The sequence below is a fragment of the Lepisosteus oculatus genome, chromosome 4 (assembly GCF_040954835.1).
Source record: "Lepisosteus oculatus isolate fLepOcu1 chromosome 4, fLepOcu1.hap2, whole genome shotgun sequence".
Taxonomy (NCBI): Eukaryota; Metazoa; Chordata; class Actinopteri; order Semionotiformes; family Lepisosteidae; genus Lepisosteus; species Lepisosteus oculatus.
The window spans coordinates 45,945,934-45,967,419 of NC_090699.1; the positions used below are offsets into that span (position 1 = coordinate 45,945,934).

General features: G+C 43.1%; 1 protein-coding gene across 1 annotated transcript; it reads left to right on the plus strand.

Annotated features, from left to right (window-relative positions):
* Positions 1 to 4,277: 4,277 nt before the first annotated feature.
* Positions 4,278 to 20,626, plus strand: myoz1a (myozenin 1a). The gene is made up of 6 exons (XM_006630850.3): positions 4,278 to 4,477; positions 6,206 to 6,290; positions 16,165 to 16,355; positions 16,668 to 16,926; positions 18,695 to 18,884; positions 19,334 to 20,626. Exons 2-6 carry the CDS (start codon positions 6,215 to 6,217, stop codon positions 19,563 to 19,565), a joined length of 948 nt encoding a protein of 315 aa, XP_006630913.1. The 5' UTR covers positions 4,278 to 4,477; positions 6,206 to 6,214; the 3' UTR covers positions 19,566 to 20,626.
* The last annotated feature ends 860 nt before the right edge of the window (positions 20,627 to 21,486 follow it).

Sequence of the window (21,486 nt, forward strand, 5' to 3'; positions counted from 1 at the left end):
TCGTTGTGCTGGCATGAATTATGGCAAAAATAGAAGCAAAGTGCTTATTACTGTTATTATGATTCAATTATTCATTTTGGTGTTCTTCCAATTTTTCAAATGTCTGTAAAATCCATACCACTGGTCGGAAATGCTGCGTGAAAGTGTTGAGTAAAACTGAGGCTTGAAAATCACATGGTTTGGCAGCCAGTTGGATTTTTACCAAACTTGGGAAATAGTCAAAAGACACTGCCATATGCATAAGACCAAGGCAGCATTTCTATCTCATAGCATGATTAAAGCAATGACAAATTCCTGCTAGTGGTGGTGGTGGTGCTTTTTCCCCTAGATCAAAATTCTGAAATAATTTTAAAAATTAATTCAAAAATGCCCCAGAGGTGTATGGTGACAGAGGACACTGTACTTTAGGAGGTGACATTATTCAGATCCGACAAGACTGCAGTGGAAGGTTACGGAGGGTTGGAGGATCGTGGATCATCACAGAGGATTAGTGTCTTGTAGCCTCATCTACAACTTTTGGTCACAATATTTTGGTAGCCATATTACATCTTTTCATATTACATATGACCTGTCCTTCTGTACAAATGTAAAGTTAGTAAAATATCTAATGCAGATATCTAATGGTTAGTCTGGAACATACATACGAATATAAGTATAGAGCACCTAAAATGACCTTGCCAGTGACCTTTGGATTTTAAATGTGACTTCTCCTAAAGGCCAGTTCTAAAACTGGCCCATAGCTCTTTCGATGGTGCACACAGGGTCATGCTTCTATGGAGCTCTAGAAGTAAGTAAAGTCCATGCTTGAGCCTAGAAGCTCATCTCTCAGAGCTCACCCTGGGTTTCATAGGTCTCAGCAGAACAAAACTACATGACTCCTCCCCAGATGGGACGCTGGACCATCACAGGGTTACTCCTTGTGCTAGGGTGCATATGTGCAGTTAGGGGAACTGGAGAGAGTGTGGGTGAAGTACAGTACCTTGTTCAAGACTACAGCAGCAGTGTCCCCGGCAGGCACTTGGGCCCTTAACCTTGCAGAGCTGGAATCACTTCTCCATATTGCTATGGAATATGTATAACTTCTCCTGAAGCTCCTTGGTGCTTGCAATTAAATTTTGTGCTTCCTGTAGTGGTGCTGTATGCTGATGTATCTGGTTAAATTCACGATAGATTGATTAGCTTTGCACTCCAATGCCCTTTATATCTGGGGGGGTGTCATTCGCCCATGCTGCTGCTGAAGCTGTTCTCATTAACCCAAGCACAGCTGGCAATGCGTTTCATTTTGCTCTGGCGGCAGTGTGGGCTGAGGGAGTTTGGGTCTCCAGTAACCGGAAAAATCTTTCCCTGCAGCTTCCTGAACAATCCCAGTGGACCCCCCTACCCTGGACAAAAGAACATAGCCAGTCCCTAGCACTCTTCCTCCCAGTCTTTCAGTTCTGTTCCTGGTTCTTTTGTCCCCTGCTGATTGTCAAGCAGTGATTTCCCTGGCACCAGCAATCCAATCTTTGTTATAGTAATACAAGCACTGGAGTGTCCACGGCTCTCATATGCAAATAAACTATTAAAGTGGAATTATTATTGAACTTGTTTGGGGCAAATTGTTTTTAGTTTTCAATAGATATGAAATGTTGTGTAATGGGAATCCATGTGAGGGTATTTTAAAAGTTTTTGTTTAGTTTTATTTAAGGTAGATATTCACAAACGGAGTGTCCCTCTTTACTATTTTTAAGAGCAGAAGGGAACTCGCACATCAAATTGTGCACCACCTGTCGCATAAATTGAAAAACGAATATGGAAAACCAACATAACACACTCGATACACACGCATACAAGGGCCACACACTTTGTGTCCGAAATTTTAAAAGTAAAAGTATGTCAGCACTTTCAAAATCAGTTTCGTCGCACAACACAATAACAAAATCAATGAAGGAAATTACTCTTTCAGTTGAACAGCTGGTTGTGTTGCTGTTCAGATATAGGGTACAGTGTCCATAAGTGAAGGGAGGGGACAGTGCCACAGCACATCCCAGTGGCGGGCAGAAGCACCAGCACTCCATGTGAGGGCTCCCAGCTCTCACACCTATATTTAGTGCTGTTAACTTTCAGCTATTTATATGAGGATTGTGCTTTTTTCTGCGAGGGTTCCTGGCACAGAGCGAGAAGGCCACTCCGGAGATGTGAGGAGGGGTGGCGGAATGAGTGTCCAGAGGAGCCTGGTGTTTATGGCCTTGACCTTGTGGGTTCTTGTTCCTGGCTCAGTTCTAGAAAAGCCAAACCCCAGTGAGGCCAGGTGGGGTGACGAGTGTAAAGGAATTAATAACCAGTGATTTCAGGCTCCTGAGATCTCTGCGGGCTGACCACCCCTCCTCAGATTGTGATGAGCTCCCAGACATCACCATCTTCATCTCTTGACCTTTTAGGGCCTCCAAGTTAAAAAAAAAACATGAAAATCTGAGAAAATCTGAGAAAAGTGATTCAGAGGACCAGTTCGGGTCCATTTTTAAAACGGCAAAGGTGTCACTGCCTTCTCCAGCCTGTCCCAGGTTCCAGATACACCACTGCTTTTTATGGGACATGGGAAAAACACTCACTTGGCTGTTGGGTTCTCATGATAACTTGGGGAAACACAGTCAGAGGATTTAGCATATTCATATTCTACCCAAGCTATTGTTTTACGGGGACTCTGCACTCTGTCCTGGGTTTCTCTTCTTCAGATGTGTTGAACAAACTGTTGCTTCCCTGCAGAAGTTTTTAACAAGCCAATGGTGCCCTGTATCAAATGATGTCAGTTATAACAAATTATGTCTGATAACAGTGGTTGTTGTGTCATAGTTAACCTTTCAGAGTTTTCCCCTTCTCAAACTACAAAACAACAATCTAGCAGTGCTGAGATTAGGGAGGCTGTAAAGCTGGGTTGTTTGTTAACCCTTATTATTATTATCTGCCACTTATATCGAAAAAAAGGCTTACAGGTACCAGACTGAAGTGGAATAGAGCTTATAGCACATCACAATACCAGATACAGGAAGTGTTTATCATCCTGGCTGAAATCAACACTTCTACCCCCTCACTAATCGCTGTTCCTAAAGGTCTCAATCTGATGGCGGCTCTCTGAGGCTTGTCTGTGAAGGTGTCCTGTCCTTTTCCTGCCCACTACTGTCTTTCTGTAAGGTAAGCCCTGGGTGGGAATGTGCAGTTCATATAGGAGCCCAAGTCCGGGCTAAGTCTGCACCTGAGTTTTTCACAGGCCGAGGGACACCTGGCCATTGAGACGAAAATAGCCTGCCTAGCTGAGGGGGGTGTTGAGACCCAGCTCTCGCTAATTTCTAACCCTGCGTAACTTACTCTAGCCTCAGAAATGCCAGAAAAAAGCAAGAAGCCCAATTAAAGGGCTCAGTAAAGGAATTATGTGTCCATTTGGAACACAATCCCCAAAGTCAAAGTAAGACAGTACGCTGTCTCTGAAAATTGTCTTTAGATTTGATTGCCCTGTGTGTTGAGAATGGAAGAAAGGAGTAATAACAGAGTGCACCCCTCTGTCTTAATCTACAGAAGACAACCGTATTGAGACGTGAAAAAGTCTTGTAACTATGGTCATGATGAAAGAGTGTCTGGTAGAATTGGAAGATGAATAATTAAGAAAGAAGTATAGTTTAAACCAGTAGTTAAGACACAGAAAGACTGCAAACAAGAGGCTACACAGTATTTGACTCTTAGTTCTCTTCTGGTTGCTTGTTACTTACTAATTACGACTGAAGAGATTCAGTTCCTTTAAATCTTGTAAAGACATTATAAACTACAAATAATACATTAGTTAATAACCTTTACATGTGAGGCTTATATTTGTTATTGGGATCCCGTCATCTCATTGGAGTGCATATTTTTGATCAAGATGGTGCACTATAACATTAGAGGAAGATAATGCCTCCATTTAAATTAGTTAAACACAACCGTATAGGCACCATTAACTAGTTCTAGAGCCTGAATGTAGTAAAGCACAGTGGAAGCAGTGGAATTGTGGTAGAAGTGTTACATGCAGAGGAAAACCACAGTAAAGAGCACAAGTTATAAGGGAAAACCTTTCAGAAGGGAAAACACAAGGTGTTGGGCCCCTATCTCTGCCACAGAGATGTCAACCTGCTCCAGGGGTGTTAATTAACAAAGGGGAAGGGACACACTAATGAGTTTTTCTTTCCTCCAGTGCTTCAAGCCGATTGCTTCCTCAAGCTCCCTTTCGCTCCCCTGTTCTATATATAGGGTTGTGATGCATCTGCAAGAAAGTGCCCATCTCCTGATCAGCCAGCACTGTACATCAGCACTCCGTGCTGTGCAGACCCCCCGAAGACCTGGATAGCACGCACCCTGTGATGTAGAGGGAGAGCCGCACTGGGCTCAAGGAATCAAGCACTTCCGGACTTACTGCTCACTTCAAGGAAAACTTTTGCCCCTTCTTTCACACAAGGATTCCTTAATCTAGGTAAGTCTGCTGCACAGACTCACTGATCACTAGTTGCTTGAGCTGTCTTGGAAGCTGTTGCGATGATGACAGAGTGCAGCAGCTGAAGACACCAAGGGAGAGTTTGCACCCCACAAGCTTCAGCTCTGCATTAGCGTGTTAAAGCCACCCTTTTTCTGTTACTTCATATTGGTTTGTGCCCAGGGGCTTGTTTATGAAAGGTGACTGCAGGTACGTGTTTTTTCGCTTTAAGGACTCATCTCACTGCATGGACTGTGCAGGGAATTTGCTGACCTCCCCACTTTGCTCCCTGCTCCAGATTTATATAGCTTGTTAAGCCAGGAATACCCATCTGGGGTAACCTGAGCCCCGGAGAGCTGGCCTGCCTTCATTCTGCGTAAGGCTTTCACTTTTCATCGACAGAACTTTGTGGGACATTTCAGCAAATCCTCAACACCGCGTGTCTGTGTGTGAACATGTGTGTCTGTGTGTGCATGTGTGTGCCTGCGTGTGCGTGCCCATTGTGTCATGTGTGTGTCAGTCCACTGCCAGCATCAATATCGCTAAAAGGTTGTGCTTTGATGGGAAAGTATAAAAATAGCCCTGAAAGATAGAATTACCTTCAAGTCAATGCAATACAATACTTAAGATGCCATTGGAGAATCTGCAAAAGCCCAGATCTGTTTAACAGATTATACTGCCAAGCTCTTTGAATTCCCTTCAAACCTTAGCATATGAGGGCAGTAGGAGAGGCTGGGTCACTTTGAGATCATGCTGTGAAGGTGTGCCAAGGTGATTTTGTCTTCTAGCCTGAAAGAAAACAACACGATAATCTAAAGTCTAAATGTCAAAGCCAATATCTGCAACACGTACAGCACCAGAAGCAAATCCACTCGAATGGACCTGAACAGCAGCATACACCTAACAGATAACACTGTCATTGAATTACCAGGTTATTTTTTTTCTTTCCCTTCTTCATTTTAAATGAGGAAAACACAACAGGCAGCTCCATTCCAAGACTTAGGGGCTGTAGGCTTTTAAAAGAGCTAGCACCCCATTGAAGATTAAAGGAATTTGTAATAGAAACTGCTCATAAAATCTAATCATGGCTTAAAATATTTTAGAAATTGGGAGATGAGAGAATAGTCTTCTTTGAGTTTTTGTTGTCAAGTCTTGCTTGTAAGTACCTTTGTCAATTCAGATATTTGCACGCTGGACGTGAGCACTCTGGGTGCAGTAGGCCACAGCTCAGGCTGATCACAGGCTACAAGCGAGTGAGCTGGTGCTGTCAGAATAGTGGAGCGCAGTGTCACAGCCCAGCCACAAGGGGGAGGCTCTTTGTTTGTTTGGTGGGTGCTGTTCTGACAGCAGGCTCCAGGGAATATTGAAAAAGTGACCATGAGGTAAAAATAACTGTCTAAAAGTGTTGTTTCCATTGTACCACCGACTGTGCTTTGAAATGTAGGATTATGAGCAAGCAGCTCTGTTCTTTGACAGGTCTTTCTGCAGGTTCACAGGCATCATTAAAATACTTTTTTAGTGGGATTTTAATGAGAGTGAAATAAGTGATTAATAGATAAATCCACATACATTGCTTTGATACATTATGAGCAGCAGCAACACAAGAGAGTACCAAGAGAGTTCTGAACCAGTACAATATATGGGCAGTAATTTGCTTGCATAAATATCTGTTGAGAAAATGTGTAGTAAAACACAATCCATTGCTCAAGCCCACCTCTGCTTCCTCAGCCTACAGCCATGCCTCTGTCAGGGACCCCCGCCCCGAACAAGAGGAAAAAGTCCTCCAGGATCATTACTGAGATCACCCAGGAAGGTAAGGCACCTCGTGCAAGCTCGCTCTGTTCCAGCTCCACCATCGCCCCACGGCCTGATCACAGGCCTTGCCCTGGAATCAAAGAAGACATCGAAATCGAGGTGTGTAAGGGAAGACAAGAAACGGCTACGCTTGAAACAATTTAGCAGAAGAAGTCATTTATTGTCGTTAGCAGCTGTATCACCCTGCAACTCACAACTGGCAGCCCACTAAAGCTCAGCAGTTGTGAGCCTGGTCAGTACCTGGATGGGAGACCTCCGTGGAAAAACTATGTAAGTGCTAGCAAATGTTAGGGGGGCCAGCAGGGGGCGCTCACCCTGCGGTCCATGTGAGTCCTAATGCCCCAGTATAGTGTCAAGAACACTATACTGTAAAAAGGTGACGTGCTTTGGATGAGATGTAAAAGCAAAGTCCTGACTCTCTGTGGTCATTAAAAATCCCAGGATGTCTCTTGAAAAGAGTAGGGGTGTAACCCTGGTGTCCTGGACAAATTTCCTAATGGCCCATACCAATCATGGCCTCCTATGAATTGGCTTCATCACTCTGCTCGCCTCCCTCCTCCTAATAGCTGATCAGCTCCTCCTAATAGCTGATTTGTGGTGAGTGTACTGGTGCACTACAGCTGCTGTCACATCATCCAGGTGGATGCTGCACATTGGTGGTGGTGGAGGGGAGTCCCCGTTACCTGTAAAGCACTTTGAGTGGAGCGTCCAGAAAAGCGCTATATAAGTGTAAGCAATTATTAATGTCTTCTGTCACTTGGAGTGTTGTGCTTTCCAGGGGACCAAGACAGGAGACCCAGCCTTTTCTATCCAAGCCTTTTTTATCCAGTCACAGCAAAACAGAAAAGATAAAACTTATATTGCATTAACACTAAATGTTTTTTTTAAATAAAACAATTTGTTTACACCAAGCAATATCATATTTACTAGGCTTAACAGTTTTGCAGTTTACTTGCCAAAAGTCTGCAGACATACTGTATTGGATAAACATTAACTGCTTTTTATGGGCTCCCTCAAGTCATTTCTTTCTGATTTTGATTTACATTATGAAAAGTGTTAATCTAGCTGTTTCAATCCTTTTAATTCACCACTCTGTCAAGCCCCACACCACTGGAAGCAAGTACTCCACACACGCAAAACTGAGTCGTTTCTTAAAATTCCTCTTTCTTAAGCAGAACAGAGTGTTTGTGATGATTGAAGGGTACATGTGTTGAAACTGGAACTGATATTGAGCAGAAATCCAAGGTGGTGAATGTTTGTGTCGTTTTAAGGGCAGTTAACCAGTTTTCGGTGCACCAGTTATGATATTAACTTTAAAAGGTAAATGATATATGGAATAAGGTTCAGAAACCAGAGGAGGCAGAATAGTGTTTGCTAGATAGAAGAATAGATGCCTGGTATTAAGACACAGTGCAACACAATATAAGCCCGGCTGCAAAGGTAAATATGTGGGAGAAACATTCAGCAGAAATCCTAATTCTAAAGAGACACTGAGGAGAACCCTATCATTAAAGCACAAACTCTAACCAAACCCCTGTAGTGCACACAAGTGGCTGTCTTGCTTATTTTTGGTTTCTGGTTCTCATACATTCTTACCATGTCTTGTTACCATTCCATACGTCGGGTCAAATCACCAGGACTCTAATGGGTCCCATCTGGCTCACAGCTTAGCGAGACACAGACCAGACCCATAATGTGCCATACGGTACTCCCCAGGATTACCCACAGCAAAGGCATGTCTAGAATGACACTGTAACCATCAAATAGTGCAAGCAGAACAGGTGTACACAACACACAAGTACAGGAACAGCAATTGGCAAGAACAGGAAACAGTCTGGATTCTCATCATGCCCCTTCAGGCCCCTCTCCAGTTCCTAAGGCGCAAGGTCTTAAATAGCTTAGCTCATACAGTATGTTAAGGATACGGAAACAGGGTAAAATAAGCAAATTTACCAAATAGCTTTAGAAACAAACGCTGTTGGTTTATACAATATTTTCATGAGCAGCAAAATGTAAACAGAGAATGGAACCAAGCCTCCCTATAACATCTCCAAAACAACAGCACAGTTATCTCCAAAATAACTGTGAACTGACACAGAAATCTGTAGTTTTTTCTCATTTGTAAATGGTCACAGGGGACCCTATATCTCCTGGTATCTACATTAGCACTGAAATACAGAGGAAATTGCTGAGATGGGTGTCTCACATTTTGCAGTCCTTATTAAGTGCTTCCTACATCTTGTTAGTGTAACTAGCTTGAAGATAGAATAATAATAGTCTATATTAAGATTTTAATTATATAATGAGTTATGTTCATATAGTACCGACCGTGATGCATTGTATAGAGGCACTTTGCTGCAAAACAAAAGCAAAAGCATTAGAATGAATACATGTTTATATACCATAAACTAGCCAGAATTAATTGTGTTTTTAAAGACAGGATTAGAAAGCTCTGATTGACCCAAAAGATCTGATATGATAGCTCATTCCACAGTCTTGGAGCAACAGCATGGAGAATATGGTCTCCCAGAATGTCGCATGGTTTAAATCTGCACTTAAGTGTTGAAGAAAACAGAGTCCAGAGCACAAACGAGGGAGTATGAGCAATAAGCTTTAATGATGCTTAGTACTTAGATAAGGAAAATGAAAACTTCCATTTATAGACAAGCATACTATTTTTATATATTGGCTAAATAGTTAGGTAGGTCCCTTTTCAGGCCTTAAAGGCCCATGGGGAATAGGTGGCAAGGGGCCACCATTTTTCTTTGACAATCCAAAACTGGAGGTGGAGGTGATATGGTCAGCATCACGTTCCGACTGGCCTACTACCCCAAGAAGGATTGACTCCTGGTACTCATTTGAAAAGCAGACTGAGTGGACCTGGGACCCATCAAGAAGGAATTAGAGCAAGCTACCTCACTTGCCACTACTTTGATTGAACCTGGGACCTTCTGGTCAGGAGCTAGACCTGACACCCTAGCTCATCTAAGCTATCACATTACCTAAAGAGAGGTCAAGGAAGATTTAATGCAAGGAAAATTTAAGACTGAACAAAGTCATTACACAGAGGCCCACTCAGTGTCATTTTATTCTAGACTCAGTAGAAGAAACTTTCTAAGATCTAAAGCACAGTATAATGGAGTCATACTGGGGTGTGAGCAGTGCTGTGCTATATTAAAATGTCCAGCATTCACACTGTGATGATAGTAGTGTTTTTGTTGTAATACAACACCACACACAAAATAGAACAGACACCACGATTAGGTAGCTTGGCCTTGTGTAACTCTAAAGTTCTGATACTCTTGTGAAGGTTAACTCCTTATATCATAGGCTTGTGGACAGGACTGTGCTTTGAGCACATTGCAAATGTCTTCTGATCATTTGCCATGACCGAAGTCAAGGCATGAATGCATAATAAGACAAACCCACCAAAGCCGGGAGTTTGTCAATTACATTTTGCAGATTTTCACCGCAGTTTTAGGTATCACAAGTAGAAGACTTTTTTTTGTCCTGTAAAAGGTGATTTAAGTATTCATTACTGAATGTGTAGCAGTAGATTATAAGGAAATTGATCTACAATTTATCTGCCTTGGTGATCCACAGTATCAGTTAATTTTCTATCAGATATTTCCTTGCTGATAAAATATTCCTGAGAAAAATGTGCTGAGAGAAAACAGAAAGTTCCCTTACAAATAATAGAATTCTCCAGAATTCTGTAGACTTTATGAAGGAAACATGCCACATGCTGTGTCACCAAAGATCTTCTATAAAGCTAGCCCATAGTACTAGGTCCATACGTGTGTTATTGAATTCCATACAGAATTATCTCTGGAAATACTAAAGTACCACATTATTTTTAATTCTGTACTTAAATGTCTGCTGTCTGTTGGTTTTAGGCAAAGATCAGACTGAACATGAAGGAATTTCTCATCATTCCCAAGCTTTTCAGTAAGCCGACACATTTCAATGAGATGCTGTTATTAAAACTCTTAACAGTCTATTATCCTTTCAGTACAACCAAAGCCTTTTTGCTTGTATAAGCATGAAAATGCAGACTTCTTCTTTAAAGGAGACATCCAGACACTCATTACAGTCACAAAAGGATATTTATAGCTTAGTTATTATATGTGCTGGAGACATCGTCATGTTTTCACAGCCTGTGTCAAAAGACAGTATATCTGTGAGCACTAATGAGTTCTGTGTCACTTACCTATAAATTCTTGTAAGAAGAAAGCTTTTCTTATTATTTCCAGCCATGGGTCATGTTTTCTGATACATCTTCAGACTCTTTGCCCAAATGCACTATGGCCTGTACTCATATTGGGGATCCCATTGTGTCCCTCCAAGATGGTAGGTGGTTCCTACAACTCTGTTAGGGATTTGGTAATGAGACTTATTTTACCCAGAAATAAGACTACTAGGAAGCTCTGGGTTGCTGTGACCCTTACAAGGAACAAGCAGCTTTCTGATAATTAATAGATGACACTTCTGAAGCCAATCAGATTGTTGTGTTCACAGTTCTGACATTTGGCTCCAATAGTCGCCTTCACACCTCTCAAAGCTGTGCTCATTGGCAGACACAAGCTAGTGTTGTGTTAAAACAGAAGGACATTAGTACAATGAGACAGTGCCAGTACATACTGAGAGCTGGGCTGTGTTTCACTATGTAATTAATGTATAGATGTCTCTTTCAGAGCATGTGTTGGGAACTGTCGGTCAGAGATCATTGGGAATCTCACAAGGCGCTTTACTGACTGACTGAGCTCTACCAGGGCTGTGTGGGCTGCTTGTTGGCTAGATGTGGCTCTGCGGCAGTGATCCCTATTACGTGCCAGGCTACTGTGAGTTGGCAATGTCCTCCCTCTGATGCCTTAACCCTGCTGTTGCCATTGTGAAACTCCCTCCGTAAAAGAACAAGCAGCTGGCCCGACAAGGGCCCGACATGGCACCTACGGAGAAGTCCCGTAGGCTGTTTCCATTTCGTCTGTGCTGATAGGAGGGCTGTTGTTTAGCCAGGCTGATTGAGAACCATCAGTTTCTCATTGGCAGGGCATGACAGAAAATACAGAAAAAAATGCTAAAGATTGAATCATTAAGTTCAACCAATATTTTCAGCATACCTCCGTGCAGCTCAGATGGTCCTTTGGCAGCCCTTAATCAGGGGCACGTACAGTAATTATCTAGATATGGTCTGCCTGAAGTTTCCTGATTGACAGACACATCAATGTAATACTTTGTTCTCGATACAATGATCAGTCAGCCAATCAGGCACCTGGGGCTGACAGCTCTGGCTACTTAAGACTGAGTCAGCAGCCTCACTAGTTCATGCCTGGGCTCCATCTGAGAAATAGCAATAAAAGTCCTTTGTTCATCCTGGTTCAACTTTTAGTTGCTTGTCCTTAATATACACCCCTGTGCTTCATTTTGTTGTGCAGGCTCTCTCAAAAGGTTCCCTTACAAACACAAGGACAGTATTCGACAGACTTCCCATCCAATGTCTTGACCAAGAAATGGTATGCCCTGAGAGACAATAGGGGCGATCAGACAGGTTTCAATTTTGAACTGAGCCAGGCTTTGTAAGGACAGAGATCTGCTCAGGCAAGAATAATGGAGCTTTTCATTGCATCCTGAGATGTTTTTGTGAAATTTGTTTGTCTTTGTTAAAAAGGTGTTGGGGAAATTAATGTTTAATGTGGGAGACATTCATACTGCCTCTATATATCTTTATATTTTACATTGTATTTCATGATACATCACCTCAAGGTACTTTGCAGTGAAATGAAAGAGGCAAGCATACACACTAAATATTAACACAGTAGTTTAAACAGAATGAAGCTGGAGTTTTAAGATGGGATTTGAATGTGCTGACTGATTTGCCAGATAGAATATGATCTGGGAGATCACCTCTTTATCTTCAATTGTGAGAATGTGGGCGCTTAGCTTTTTAAAGTGTGCATGAAGCAGAGGTCATAGCTGCTTCATGCACACCAGATCCACCAGAGGTAGTGGAAACCACTTACTCTTACTTTCTCTCACATCATTAAAAATCACCATAACAACCCCAGACATCTTTTCTCTACCATCAACAGCTTGCTAAAGCCAAACTGCCACACCACATTGCCTGCCTCATCACAACTTGGCAACACATTCTTAGATTTTTTTAGCTCCAAGATCGACAATATCCGGCATCACATTCTCTCCACTACGCATATAATTTCCATACCTCCTCCCTTCTTATGCAACTTTTCTGGTTCACTTCTCTCCAGCTTCTCTCTTTTTGACTCAGCATCCCTCAATAAACTAGTTACACACATGAAACCCACATCTATTTTAGATCCCATTCCCACCACTTTATTTCAGTCCTGTTTCTCTTCTCTCTGTCCCATTGTCCTCAATATTATAAATGAATCCTTGAGCACTGGCATTGTACTAACAGTCCTCAAAACTGCTGCCATTACCCCTGTGTCAAAACAACCTAACATGGCTCTCGACAATCTTAACAATTTTTGCACCATCTCCAACTTACCCTTTCTTGCAAAAATTCTAGAATGTGCTGTCACATTTCAGTTACATACTGTAACTACCTCATGGCAAATAATGTTTTCAAACCCCTCCAATCTGGCTTCCATCAACTTCACAGCACAGAAACTGCACTGATCAAAGTCACTAACGATCTTCTAATAGCTTCTGATTCTGGTTCTCTTTCTATACTCATCCTTCTTGATCTCAGTGCTGCTTTTGACACTGTTGACCATAACATCTTACTTTCTTGTCTTGAGACTGTGTTTGGAGTTTCTGACACTGCTCTCAAATGGTTCAAGTCTTACCTCACTGATTGCTGTCACTTTGTCTCTCTTAATGGGTATAGGTCTGAAATTGGTCTTGTTAAGTCTGGTGTTCCTCAGGGCTCAATACTAGGGCCCCTTGCTCTTCAGCATTTACGTCAGCTTTTAAGATCACATGGCCTCAGCTATCATTTCTACGCTGATGATACTCAAATATACACCCATACGAAACCTGACACTGATGTGGCTGTCTCTATTCTAATTGCATCTCTGACATAAAAACTCGGACGACTCAAAATTTCCTTCATCTTAACTGTGACAAGACTGAAGTCATGCTTATTGGCACCCCCCATCAACTTTGTAAAGCCAATCACGTAACCCTATCTGTAGATCGTTCTGTACTTGAGCTTCAGTCTAAATTGAAAAACCTTGGGGTGATATTCGATTCTGGCTTAACATTTGACCCACATGTGCAGAATATTGTCAAAACATCTTTGATCAAGCTGATCAACTTGTGTTCTCTCAAATTGACTGCTGTAATGCTCTACTCGCTGGGGTATCTAAATCTACTTTGAACAAACTGCAGTATGTCCAAAATTCAGCAGCCAGAACCCTGACCAGGTCTAGTACAAGTGATCACATTATTCCTATCCTGGAGACTTTAAAATCCACATGCTCACCTATAAGGCTCTGCATGGCTTGGCACCTCAGTACCTTTCTGAACTATTATCGCCCTACTCCCCACCTCGCAACCTTCACTCCTCTAATTCTGGTCTCCCAAGCCCGTCTACATTGTATGAGTGACCAGGCCCTCAAGCTCTAGAACTCTCTGCCCAAGGATCAGAGAGTCACCTTCTCTAAACTCCTTAAAATCCAGACTCAAAACCTTCTTCTTTAGAAAAGCCTTTACTTAACTGGTTCCATTCTTCACCCCTCTGCTTTTCTTAGTACCACCATCCACGGTCTCCTCTGTATAATGTAATTGTGTTTTATTATTTATTTTTATTTATTATTGTTGACATTCTGTAAAGCGCTTTGAGAAGCCACCTTTAAAGGCGCTATATAAAATAAAGTTTATTATTATTATTATTATTAATATTATTATTATTATTATTATTATTATTATTATTATTATTATTATTATAGCTCTGGACTGAACACTATTTTACTTCCATTGACATTTAGTTATTTTTTCTTGTGTCTAGCCAAAGTGCATCAAACTATTTTTCTCCGAGTACCTAACAGTACCATTACCTCTTTTTTTTACTGCACTAGACTAGGATGCAATCACAATGATTTCCAGCCATCTGTCTCTCAGCCATCTGAAACTGTGCTGTGTAGTTTAGAGATCAAGCAGACAGAACAAAGTGTAGGCATTAGTTCCAGTGAGATCTGCTGTGGCTGTGTTCCATCATTCTCTCAATAAAAAGCTTCGACACGGAGGTCTGAATGTTACTGTACTTGTGATGTTAGACCAGTCAAGGGTTGCCATTAGACTAGGGAAAAGGATAGTATCTCTGCTATATGCTGATAGTATTTTTGTCTGCGGGTTGAAAAGGAAAAACAAGGTCAGTTTTCCCTTACAGTTAAGGTTAGAGGCACTGTGCTGCTGTCCCATCTGTTAACACAAGGTTCCTTGTGTAACAGGGGACTCCAATGATGCACAAGCAGGTTAAGGAACAGGATGGGTTTTACACAAAGGGTGTCCAGCGTCATGGTTCATTGCAGTTTACAGTATCTGTTTTGTCACAGGTTACAGCAAATAGGATGCAGGTGTCCTGGTATAGGGGATTCAGGTGTACAGGACCTCCACAGCATGCTGCCAGGTTTAAGGAAACCTGCCACAAACACATGCAATCGCTCAGCTTAGTTTACTAGTTTAGTGCTATTGAAGAACAAGAAGTCTTTGTAGATCATCACACAGATTCACAGGTTAAGGCCTCTCCATAGGAGTGAAGTGTTTCTCCTTTTTCAGTTCTCCCTGAACTGTCAGCTGGTGCCGGGGTGAAGCACTGACTGCCCTGGAGCTTGTGAGGGGCGTGCCATTGCGTCAGTGAGCTCACCTGTTCCACACAGTGGGCATGGTCTGGGAGAGATGAGGTCATGCTATGCAAACAAGACTATCAGGAACTATCTGATCCATACACACTCACCATAGAGATAGCACATCTGATAAGTGAAAAAAACGGAAAGACTGATAGAAGTTCTAAATATGCTCAACCATAATTTGTCTATAATCTTCTTGGCTATCATGACCTACAGTGTGACCATCTGGTGTGAAATGGGCACACTTACATACTTTCACAATATGTGAAAATTTTAGATCTACGTTGACAGTCCCATATGATTTATATTGAAAACATTTTTAAATCTATGGATACATATTTTAAAGATGCAGTGGATTAATGTCCAAATGTTTTGCGGCTCTTTAATATGTGACATTTAAAAATATTCTATATATGAAGGGGCTCAACTCCCTGTAAAACGTTTTCTTTCTAGTTTCAGAGTGGAATTAACCAAATAATTTATACATATATGTCAAAACAGTTGTGCTTGAAATCTAGACAAATATAAAAAAATGTTTTTTAAATATTTCTTTTTGTAATAATTAATGCGGATTTCAGGTCATTTTTACTTGCACTGCCATGTGTCAGTGTGAGTCTAAAATTATTCGTCCTCTGTCCAGTGAGACAATCAGCACAGAAGCTGTTGTTAGCCCTGAGGACAACCTTTGGTCTTTTCATGAGAAGTTTTTATTCACATCAGTTATGGTGAACCAGCACTGTACAGAAGTGGACAAGGTATGGGCTGCAAGTCTGTGTTTCTCAATGAAAATACAAAACAACTTCCTTCAGGCGAGTGTGGTCTTTGTAACGATAGACCCTGGTTCATCCCTCAGTCTCTGCTGGTGTCTTCTGATAGAAGTGTCCGCTGGATGTTCTTGTCTTTTCCACACTGTCTCAAAGTTTCTTTTTGTCATATATGAGCCCCAGTGACCCAGTCCTCCTTCTCTCCCCGGTGGTCTGTTTGGTGGTCAGTTTGATCGGGCAGGACACTGACCATGTGCGTGCTGTTTTTGCCCCACAGTCCTGGAGCAGACAGAGCCAGAGGCATCCAAGCTCAACCTGGGGAAGAAGATCAGCACCCCCAAAGACATCATGCTGGAGGAGCTGTCCCTGCTCAGCAACAAGGGCTCCAAGATGTTCAAGATGAGACAGCAGCGGGTGGAGAAGTTCATCTACGAAAACAACCCAGACATCTTCACCGCCGACTCTATGGTGAAGAATCTAGGGAGGGCTGGCCTGCACAATCCCAGAAGCTCAGTGATGATGTTTATTAGTCAGGTCCTGTGCAGGTGCATGAAGCCCTTTAGAAAGATGACAGAAACATTTGTCTGAACACACTCCAGCAGGCAGCAATGGGGATTTCTGGACTCTGGTAGATGTGTTGGGTGCCAAGCAGGAGATTGAAAGTGTCCAGGATGTGTTTGGGGCTCTGGGGTGACGTGTGTCCAGTTCCTGCCTCCAGGGCTCTGGAGTGATGTGCCCAGGGGGAGTGTCGGGGTGTGATGTGTGTGCTTTCTTGTTCAGGACAACTTCCAGAACCTGGTGCCCTCACTGGGGGGCGAAATACAGTCGGGCCGCAGCATGATGGACGTGGGCGGTTATCTGGTCAGCGGGAAGATAGTGGGCCAGACCGTTGGAGGCAAGCTGCAGCATCCTCCCGTTCCCCCTCCCAAACCAGGAGAGCACGGGAAGGGGGCTGGAGCGGGTGGAGCCGGAGGGGCAGGAGGGGCAGGTGGAAGTGGCACTGGGACGGCGGGCACTGTGCAGATCTCAGAGGAGCACGGTAGGCACCTTTCTCTTACAGAGAGCGAGAGAGGCTGTCCTCTTCCTCAGATCCTCCATACCAGGAGTCCCGCCAGTACAGACTGGCTTTTCTGCAGTCTCCTGGAACAGAGATAGACGTCTCGCCTGTCTTTTGACATGAGCAGAGGAAAGCAGCTGGGCCGCTGCTGATCTGACCCTCTAACAGTGTCCCAGCTGCCTCTTGTCTGAGACAAGAAACATCATCTTCTCACTCCCAGCTGAATAAGGAAGAAGCAGATTGCAATCATCCATCTATTCATTTTCTAACTGCTTTTTCCAATTCAGGGTCACGGGCAGATCACAATCATAAAAATCATATTTAATTTTCACAAAATTCTCCCTTAAAAATGCTCTATTTACATGCAGACATACTGTATTCCGATCAATATAAACTACAGGGGCTATGTTTCCTCAGTTATTTGTGTAAGTGACAGGCTGACGTGTTAGTAAATAAACATTTATGCGCTTCAAGCATCAAAACAAGTGAGGGATCCAATTAGTGGTTTGCATTAAAAGGTCCCTTCTGGATTACACAGGGGAAGCATGCTACAGAATGCTACAGAAGCAGATGATACAGAACTAGAGCTGTCACACATTGTCGATCTATAGGGATGTGTGACAATGTATTGCTTGCACTTTACTCTGTGGGATGTTAGGATGAATTTCATCCCATTCACATATTTACTGTCTAAATATCCACTGTAGAATTAATACCCCAGCTGGGAACCGCAATCAGAATTTCAACAGGAGTGCTCTGTGTGCCACAGAAGAGGATTCAGGTGTACAATATCCCTTGGTGTGCCGTGCCAAATGGTGCCAACACCAACACTTGGCTCTCAGCTCTTCAGGATCCATGGGAATCCATCCATTCATATACTAACCGCTTCATCCAATTCAGGGGAGTTGGAGCCTATCCCATTAAGGAAGGTGCAAGGTGGAGTGCACCCAGGATGGGATGCCAGTCGATCACAGGGCACACACAGACACAGGGACACCTTGGAGTTTCAAGTTGGGGAATATGGAATTCTGGGAAAGGGGACATTGAACTCGTAGTTTCCCCGTGCACGGCTTGATTCGACAGTTACATGGAAAGTAGTGAGGTTTTCTCATAGAGACCTGGAACAGGTGCACGACTGAAATGCTTCTAAAGCAGAAGAGCATGTGAGAACTGCTGAGCCTAGAGAAAGCCGGGCAGGCAGTGTCAGGTGGATTTTCACATCTCTCTGCTCCTCTGCTCTCTCTGCTCCTGAGCGAACTTGGCCTCCTGAAAGCTACCGTAACAACTTGGACAGTGGAATCCATACACATTAAAGTACTGCAGAAAAATACTGTACAGGCATCCAATTAAAATCGTTCAGGATGATTCCTTTTTTCTGAAGCAGGACACTGGTAGGTTAATTACTTTCTAGAAACCTGGCCCTGGTGTGAGTGTACAGTGTGTCACGTGGACTGGGGTCTCATCCAGAATGTATTGTGCCTTGTGCCTGTTACATGCTGGGATAGCCTATTACGTGCTGGCTCGCATGACATTGAATTGGAAGAAAAGGTTAGAAAATGGATGGATGGACAGGTAATGACAGGACCCATAATCTTTTAGATTTATGGTGAAAAAAACGCATGAAATTAAGGTTTGGTCACACTTTCTGGTAAATGAGATAAGCTTGATTGGGGGTTGGTGATGGGTCTTGCATGTGTCAGCGGTGTCTGAGAGAGTGCCTCCTCTCTCACCCTTTCGCCATCTCTCTCAGGTGTGTCCGGACTGGGCGGGGCCGGGCAGGGACAGTCGAAAGGCAAGAGGTCAGTGACGGTAGTGAAGACATACATATCGCCATGGGAACGGGCTATGAAAGGCAATGAGGAGCTGACAGCGACGATGAAGCTCAGCATGCCAGGCCCCGTCACCCATCAAGATTTGCCAGAGTACAAGTGCTTTAACAGGTACACACTGCCGTCCCCCTCAGGACAAATGCTGAACAGCAGTGTAGCAGATTCCTCATGCGTTGCTCCAGGATTCACCTGGAACAGCTAATTATCATACCGTTTAGCTTTTGGGACCTCTCGAGCTCCAGCACGCTTGCAGTGACGATGGTGAGAGTCTTTACTCAAAGCTTAATCTCCTGTGAGAACAGAAGGACAGTTGCAAACAAAACAAGGCCAGTCGGCCCATCCAGACTGTTTGGTAGTTAGTAGTTAATTGATCTAAGGATCTCATTCAGCTGTTTCCTAAATTAAGCCAGGGTATTATCTTCAGCAACGTGGCTGGGTAGTTTGTTCCACACTCCCACCACCCTTTGTGTAAAGCATGACACTTTATCTTTCTGGGGCTGCCGGATTGTGTTTCTGGGGGGCGCCTGTGTCACCTGTAACCCCTCTCTGTGACGCCCCAGGACTGCCATGCCCTTTGGGGGGTACGAGAAGGCCTCCAAGCTGATGACGTTCCAGCTGCCTGAGATTGACACGACCCCTGAGGAGCCCGAGCCAGCGGTGTACCAACACGACATTACCGCACGCCCCTCCTTCAACCGTACGCCCATTGGCTGGGTGTGCAGCGGTGAGCCCAGCCACGTCACTCTGGAGCTGGACACCATGCCCTTCGATGGGGAGACCGATGACCTCTGAACCCGCTCCCCTCGGCTTCCGGACACACCCAATGCCACGACCACCCACGCCACCACTCCCACAGACGCACACACACGCTCATGCAAACACACACTCACACAAACACACACTGATGCTCAGGTGTTTGTCTATCTGTCTTTTTGGGGACTTTCAATGAATCCCATTCAAAGTTTAATTACTATTTTCTTCTCTGCCAAACAATAATGCAATATGGGGTGGCTTACATAGTTTCAGGACTTTGAGATTTAAAAGAAGTCACTAGGCTTATAAAACAACTCATTCATGTTGGAAGGATATCCCCACATTGTATGTTTGTCAGGAGTAGCTATTCTGGCGTACGTTTTTTCAAATTTGTCCAAATGTTGAAAAGATAAGATGTTCACACACACCTAAATAGTGATAGTTCACTCTTTATTTCAGTCAGGAACCAGTGCACAGAGCTCCAATCCATGAAAATGAGCACCTCTTCCTGAAAGCAGAGGCATGGTCTCATTGTACTTCCACACTTGTGAATTCAAATGACAGTCTTCTGCTTGAGTGTCTATGTCAGGCCCTGCATGATGCACAAGACCAAGCGACCAGATACTGCTGTGTTTGTGTCTGCTCTGCTTTGTGCTTGGTGTTGTGTCACAGCTGTATTATCTCTATGTTAATGGAAGCCGTTGTCAAATGGCACAGCTTGATGTATGGCACAAATGTTCATTGGTGTCATTTTATTCGAAAGACTGTTCAAGGCACCCACCCAGCTCTCTAATACTCCCCAAACACACACACACATCTAGAAATCATGATGAGCTTTGTCTTGAGCTATCATATTGTAGAAGAGAGTAGAGCAATGAAAATGATTGAGATGACAATGCCGATAAGCCTAGATATGAGAACGAGTGCGGTGTGCTTTTCTTCTGTACAGTTGCTGTTGTGTTGGTGCCGCTCTGTAGCAGTGGAGCTCTGCTGTGTTTGAGTGACACTTCGCCTCCTTCTTACCTCAGGGGTTCAGAGCACCGGACACATCTGGTTTTCTTTCTTTTAATTCCCCATTAAATGCTACAAACCTTTTCAAATGTGTCCTCTCTATCTTTAAGTCTGGGTTTCATGGGTTGGAAGAAAGGGGTGCGAAATCTCCTGTTATGCAGGAAGACTGGAAAAGCAGATGGTGTAAAAAATAAGGGAACTGGAGCACTCAGAGACTTTTCATTTCAGTGTTTCATCTGAAAGTGCACCAGCCAAACTAGCTTATTTGTGTCCATTAAACAGCTCCACATCCCTTCCCTTGGAGGTGAAGGATTTTTTTTCCATTTCCTAGCCAGTGGATTATGAAAACACACACGGAGATTTGGAAAAGGGAAAGGCCATACTGTTATGAATATTCAGTATGGAATATTTGCATTATATTTGTCAGTACTAGGCAACTTACTGTATGATTTTCGACATTTCTATTTTATATATTTTGGTTTGGCAGAAATCCGTAAATGCTGCTTCATACTTTATATTTTTACATGCTTTTATCGGGATTCAGTATGTTTTACTCTACTTTTAGTATAAGGAAGCCTTTAAAAAATTCATAGATGGACTCAAACAAATGATTAACTTGGCAGCTAGTTCAACACCTCACTGAAGCACACAACCTGAGGAGTGATCCCATGTTTAGCAGATTGCTGACTGTGAAATATCCCCTTAACAAGACACACTCATTGCTCATTGTTCTCAGCCTTGCTCTTATTTGAAAGCGATGCTGAGTCAGGACAAAGTAGATAATAATAGGAAAAGCATTGGGGGGTGATTTATTTCATTTCAGAGGCTGTAATTTAAATGTGTTGACCTTAATATATAATCCTCAGATGTATTTTTAACAGATGTTTAAGTTTCTACATTATCAGAGAAAGAGTCAAAAAAAGTTCTACATATTATTCAAAAGACAACA